The sequence below is a fragment of the Trichosurus vulpecula genome, chromosome 3 (assembly GCF_011100635.1).
Source record: "Trichosurus vulpecula isolate mTriVul1 chromosome 3, mTriVul1.pri, whole genome shotgun sequence".
Taxonomy (NCBI): Eukaryota; Metazoa; Chordata; class Mammalia; order Diprotodontia; family Phalangeridae; genus Trichosurus; species Trichosurus vulpecula.
The window spans coordinates 115,009,114-115,015,756 of record NC_050575.1 but is presented as its reverse complement, the minus strand read 5'-3'; the positions used below and the strand labels follow the sequence as shown (position 1 = coordinate 115,015,756).

Below are 6,643 nucleotides of genomic sequence, written 5' to 3'. Positions count from 1 at the left end.
CAAGTCCCTTCCGTGTGATTTTATACCCTTTAATTGTATGGAGTACTATTAGAAGGGAGTCAGGACCAAGAAATTTCTCTAAATGAAGAGGCAGAGTTTGAGTAGGTAAAAACGGGGGGTACAACAGGTTGCAGAGAGCAGTATAAGGACATAGCCAAGTACAGAATGAGCCTGGCATGTGTGGGACCTGACTCTAGTGGAAGGTCTTCAGGGGGAGTAATGGGAGGTAAGGAGGGACAGGTAGAGTGGGACATGATAAGAAGAACCTTAAACTCACAGAATCTTTGAGTTTTGCAAAAGGGACCTTACAGCATAGAATGTCAGCACGTGAAAGGTTCCTAGAAAAGGGCAAAGAGTGTGTGAATGAGATGGAACACTGGGAAATAGAGAATCAAAGCTGTAAAGGAGACCAAGAAATTCCTCGCAATGTGTTGTTTATCAGCAGTGGTGGAGTTTCCACATTCATGATGCAGTTCCTGACCAAAAATCAAAAATGAATTTAACTCCTGCTCTAGTTGAAGGCTCAAAGGAGGGCTGGGAACGTGTTACTTGTTACAGATGCAGTAGCTGCTTGGTCACCTGGCCCCTCTAAAGCCAGTCCCCCCTCAGTCCAGGTTCCCTCTTACAGTTCTGACTGGCCCAGGAAGGAGGCCTAGGGGCTATGGAAGGTGCCTGTGGGTGGAGGCTGTGGCAGGGAATGGTGGAGGGAGAAGTTCTGCCTGTGGCTGGAAATCACACTACATATTATCAGTCTCCCTACTGGGCACCAGATATTTTGCCCGTTTCACCCTCACATCCAACACCAAACTCTTGGTTTCTTTTGTTCTCTTTCCTTTTTGCTCTCTCCCTTCATTGAGCTTGTATCTTTCTCATTCTCTCTGTTTCTCAGTTCTTCTCTCCCTGACTCTTTTCTTCTCTTTCTTCTTTGTCTCTCTTTCTTACCTTATTTCTTATTTATTCACTCTTCTCTCTCCCTGCCTCTTTCTTCCTCTCTTTCTCCTGTCTCTCTTTCTTACCCTGTCTCTTACTCATTCACTCTTCTCTCTCTCCCATCTACTGTCTCTGTTTCTTCTACCATCTCTCCCTCTCTGCTGATCCCTCCTTCTCTCCCTCTCTGTCTAACTCTCAGGCCCTCTGACTCTTTCTCTCTCACTGTCTTTCCTTTGTTTATTTATATTTGTATCTCTTTTGGTTTTTCTTGGACATTCAGGAAACAAGGTCCTTTCTGGCTAATTCCCTAAACAAAACCTCCACTTTAGGTCAAAATGAACTGTTGGAAACCTCCCCTCTCCCCTCCCACCTGAACCTCCTCACTCAAATACACCCATACCACCATTTGTCTCTCAACAGTTTTTAAGCTGCCCCCCTCCTGCTTCTGGCCCCACCTTGTCCTTTCTTGTATCTACTGGTCCACGCTCCTCCCACTTTGTCCCTCAGGGGTAGAGCTCATTTTTGTAATTCATTGTCAAGCATCTTGACCAATGGTCCAAACTCTTCCCTTTTCTAAGCCTCAGTCTTCTCTTCTGTTCAAAGAACAGACTGGACCAGGTCCTTCCTAGCTTGAACACTCTTTGTTCTATGTTCCTTTCCCGCTCCAACGCATGACTCTATGCTGTTCACACCTGCCTTCATCTGCTCTCACTAAGCCTTGTGGGGGAGAGAGGGAGGAGAGTAGAATGGGTTTATGCCAATGAGGAGGGCACAATTTATTATAATATTCTTCCTTGATGTTGGCTGTTAAAATGGGGGAGACAAGGTAAAATAGTTTTGTAGGTAAATGCAGCGAATTGTATTATTTTCTTCTCTCTTCAATAGGTGACTCTGTAGACACTCCTAAAAGTCACTGGAGACCTCAGAGAAAGTGACTCATGTCTCTGCTCACCCATCTCTTAGTCTGCATCTTTGGCTCTGGCTCCTGGATAGCCATCAATGGACTCTGGGTAGAGTTGCCTCAGCTGGTACCAAAACTACCCGAGGGTTGGAATCTACCCTCCTACCTCACAGTCATCATCCAGCTAGCCAATGTGGGGCCGCTCCTCATCACCCTGCTCCACCGATTCCGGCCTGGCTGCCTCTCTGAGGTCCCAGTCATCTATGTTGTGCTGGCCCTGGGCACGACTGCCTGCCTCCTCTTCGCTTTCCTGTGGGAGAAGACTACAGTGGTGGCTGGTGTTCCCCATAGCACAGCTTTCCTAGTCCTCACCTTCGTCCTGGCCATAGTGGACTGCACTTCCTCTGTCACTTTCCTGCCTTTCATGGCCCGAATGCCAGCCCAGTACCTTAACACCCTTTTTGTTGGAGAAGGACTGAGTGGTCTCCTCCCTTCTCTGGTGGCTTTGATCCAGGGCTCAGGGACCAAAACTTGCACCCATGTCACCAATAGCTCTATAACCACTGTGCCACCTAAAATCACTAATGTATCCTTTATTCCTGGGGTACAGAACATGACCATGAGCCCTGGCCTCATTGCTGGAAAACCTCAACCAGAGAATTGTCACATCTCAGCCAATTTCTCTCCCTTTGTCTACTTTCTCCTGTTGTCTGTCATGATGGCCAGCTGTCTGGCTGCCTTTTTTGGCCTGAGACGTCTCTCCAAGCGATGGAAACTCCTTACTGAAGACCACATGGCCAACCAAGTGACTCTGAGATCCTTCAATCTCCAAGAAGCCTCAGCTGGCAGCAGCAACAGAGACAGCTGCTCAACACTGGCCCCGCCTGAGGAGACTAAGGCCCCTGTCTGGTCACGGGCCCAATTAGCCTTCATCTACGCCATGGTGGCTTTTGTGAATGCCCTCACCAATGGAATCCTCCCTTCTGTTCATACCTACTCCTGCCTGCCCTATGGTCCTAAGGCTTATCACCTGTCTTCAGTGCTTGGCGCTCTTACCCACCCCCTGGTTTGCCTCCTGTCTATGTTCCTTCCTGAAATGTGAGTAACTCTGGCCCCTTGAAGTTTTTCCCCATTGGAGAAAGTGGGGGAGAAAAAGATATGCAAGAGTTAGGGATAGGGAAAGGAGAGGGCAGCTGAGGAACTGCTCCACCAACAGGCAGAATGATGGAGTGGGGAGAAAAGTCAACCACAAAATAAGGACCTTAGGGTTCTAGTCCCAGTTCTACCATCATCTTGGACAACTAGGTAAGGCCCAGAGTCAGGAAATCCTGAGTTCAAATCCAGCCTCAGACACTAGCTGTGTGACCCTGGGAAAGTCATTTAACTCAGTTTGCCTCAGTTTCCTCTTCTATAAAATGGGGATTCTAATAGCACACAAGGGAAACTCAATTCAGGTGGTGGCCACAAGCCCATTGGAGAACACAGGCCCATGTGACCAGCAAGAGCCTTTGGGATTCTGGTTTTCAAAGGAGTAGCTGCCACTCCTCCTATACTCATGGTAAGAGTGACACTGGATTGGGAACCTAGAATCCAAACAAACCCAGCAGCTAAATTCTATAAATGGGTTGTTGTGAGGATCAAATGAGGTAATATATTTGCCAAGTGCTTAGCACATAGTAAGGGCTATATAAATACTTATTTCTTTCCCTCCCTTCTCCCTCTCTTCTCCTTGCATTTCTCTCACTCTTTTTTTTTCTAGAATAATTTATTTATTTTTAGTTTTCAACATTCATTTCCACGAGATTTTGAGATATAAATTTTCCTCTCATCTTCTCTCGCTCTTTCTTGAGGAAGATCATAGGATCATAGATCTAATAGCTGGAAGGGACCTCAGGGTCTCTCTGGTCTGGGGATTCTTAAGTTGGCATCTGTGAAGTTGTTTTATTTAATATTTTGATAACATCTCAATATAATTGGTTTCCTTTGTAATCCTTTGCATTTTATCTTATGCACTTAAAAATGTTCTGAGAAGGGGTCCACAAACTTCATCAAACTGTCAAAGAGCTCCTTCTCTCAAAAAGTCCTAAGAACCCCTGATCTAGTCCAACCCCCCCCCATTTTTACAGATAAGGAAACTGAGGCACAGGGAGATTAAGTAAATTACCCAGTTTATATTCCAGGAGGGCTCTTAACACAAATAAACAAGTAAAGATAAAAGATAGCAGTTAGGTGGTGCAGTGGATAGAGTTAGGAGGACCTGAGTTCAGATCTACAGACATTTACTCAGACATTTTACTAGCTGTGTGACCCTGCGCAAATCACCTAACACTGCCTGCCTCAGTTACTTCATCTGTAAGATGAGCCGGAGAAGGAAATGCCAAACCACTCCACATCTTTGCCAAGAAAACCCCAAGTGGGGTCATAAAGAGTCAGACACAACTGAAGCTGCCAAACAACAAAGATGAAAGATAAATTTAAGAGTAAGAAAACACTTGTCAGTCAATAAACATTTATTAAGTACCAGATTCTATGCTAAGTGATAGAGATACAAAAACAGGCAAAAGGCACTTCCTGCCCTCCAGAAGCTCACAATCAAATAAAGGAAATGACTAAAAGGACATGAAAGGTTTCTTGAGAGAATAAAGCCTAAGTCGAGCTTGGAAGGAAGTTTTCTTATATCAAGACATACTACCTGTCAAGAAGCAGGATTTGAACCTGGAATCCTCTGACTCCGAAGTCAGTGAATCTTTCCACCAGACCATAGTGAATTTTAAGGTCCTGTCCACCTTGAATATTCTATGTTTTTAGGTCCTTTCCAGAACATACTCTGAGAATTTCTGTTCCTGGGCCCAGGCTAGGACTCAGTGGTTTCTTGCCCTACTCATCCCTGGATTCTTGCCCAGGCACCACTTAATTAGTCCCTCCCAGCCAGAGAAGTTCTGACACTTCTAAAAACACTTTGACTGCCAATCTTTTTGATCCTCCTATCTGTGAGTGGGAGCAGGATGGACGGTTGGAAGAAGTGACAGGGCTGTGGATGAATTTAGCTGGCGGATTTGTTTGGATTCTAGGTTCCCAATCCAGTGTCACTCTTACCATGAGTATAGGAGGAATGGCAGCTACTCCTTTGAAAACCAGAATCCCAAAGGCTCTTGCTGGTCACATGGGCCTGTGTTCTCCAATGGGCTTGTGGCTACTACCTGAATTGAGTTTCCCTTGTGTGCAGAGCCCTATATTAGGGGTCATGGGCCTTAGGAAAACAAAAGACATGGAAGGCACTGTCCCCACCCTCTAGGACATTATAGATTCTTTACTGAGACAATGTTCACATACAGGAAAAGGACATTTACAATGTTAGCACAAAACAGGTTCAAATGAATGTCACAGAAAATTAGAGCTTGGAAAGATTTTAGAACATAAAATGTTGTATATGGATAGGAGCTGGACCTGTAACTTGTTTTGTGTAGGGAATTCTCAGATGAGGATGCTCCCTCTAGGAATACAGTTTGGCACCTTCTCTTCAAGTCTTAGGAAATTGCCTACAATACTCGGAGGTTAGTGAACTTGCCAAAGGTCAGACAGTCAGAGGCAGGACTTGAACCTGGTCTTACCTGGGTTCAAGGGCTGCTCTCTATCAACTGTGCCAATGTTTGAAGATACCCTAGTCAAACACTGTCATTTTACAGATAAGAAAACTGAGGCTAAAAAGAAGGGACTTCCCCCAAGAGATTAAATAGCAGAGACAGTAATAGCCCCCCCAGGACCCCAGGCCTATCACATTCTTCCATGGCTGCTGACAGGTGATTGATAAGATTTGGATCGCATAAAGTCTTCCCTTTGAAGTTTACTTTGGAGGTGCGGATATGGGAGGGAAGGAAAGGTACCTTCTGACAGTCAAAAGTCTGAGCTGGGGACAGTTCTTCATATCAACGTTTTGCTTCCCTCCCCAGGTCTCTTTTTTGGCTAGGGGTCACCACAATGGTGGCCAGTGGTTTTGGAGCCTACAACTTGGCCATGGCTGTCCTAAGTCCCTGCCCTCTGCTGAAGGGCTCCCGTTGGGGAGAAGCCATCATCGTGAGTAACTTCTGCCCTTCTCTCAACTCATTTCTTCCATCCTCTCCTCTTCTCCCTTTCTCTGCCTCAGTTCCTTCTAGAACTGAGTAAGTATCAGACCATCTGTTTGGTTTTGGGGTGGGGAAGCCATCTCAGGTAGCCTCCCATTCATGCTAAAGGGAAAACAGCTTGCTTCTGGTGCTCCAATTACACTGTGAGGTCAGGTCTATAGGGTTCTTTCTGCCATGGAGAATCCTGTCTGAAGGGAAGGGGTATGTCTCCCTTTGTGCCTTCAGATTTCTTCTTGGCTGCTTTGCGGTGGGATCCTGAGCTATGTTAAGGTGATGACTGGGGTGCACCTGCGCAAGGTGAGCCAGAGCGCCCTCCTGTGGTGTGGTGCAGCAATACAGCTGGGCTCTGCATTTGGAGCGATACTCATGTTTCCTCTTGTCAACGTGTTGCACCTTTTTAAGTCAGCCAATGAAATCAGCCAGTGTCCCAGCTGAGCGTGCCCCAGGACAACTTTCTGGGCTGAAGAGCCAGGAGAGCCAAAGCCATGGAGAGCCAATCACATCCCCATCCAAGTTTCCCTCTGACAGCAAAACAGACATTCCCAACTCTGCTTTCCCTACCCCGCAGCGATGTTAAAGCTTCCACAATTTGAGCCATCAGGGAAGACTCCACTCCCATCTCCAAGAGTCACAGCCACAAATTCCATTAGGTACTCAGGACCACTTTCAGTGTTTTTAGAAATCATTA

General features: G+C 46.1%; 1 protein-coding gene across 1 annotated transcript; it reads left to right on the top strand.

Annotated features, from left to right (window-relative positions):
• Positions 1-1,868: 1,868 nt before the first annotated feature.
• On the top strand, positions 1,869-6,390 carry LOC118844969 (solute carrier family 52, riboflavin transporter, member 3-like). Its single transcript, XM_036752988.1, has 3 exons — positions 1,869-2,929; positions 5,782-5,905; positions 6,181-6,390. The coding sequence occupies exons 1-3, from the start codon at positions 1,869-1,871 to the stop codon at positions 6,388-6,390; spliced, it is 1,395 nt and encodes a 464-aa protein (XP_036608883.1).
• The last annotated feature ends 253 nt before the right edge of the window (positions 6,391-6,643 follow it).

Bases quoted from the DNA above. Each gene is read 5' to 3' on its own strand.
- LOC118844969 (XM_036752988.1), top strand. From the start codon at position 1,869: ATGTCTCTGCTCACCCATCTCTTAGTCTGCATCTTTGGCTCTGGCTCC. The intron at 2,930-5,781 runs GTGAGTAACTCT...TTCCCTCCCCAG, and splicing joins TCTATGTTCCTTCCTGAAAT to GTCTCTTTTTTGGCTAGGGG. The intron at 5,906-6,180 runs GTGAGTAACTTC...TTGTGCCTTCAG, and splicing joins GTTGGGGAGAAGCCATCATC to ATTTCTTCTTGGCTGCTTTG.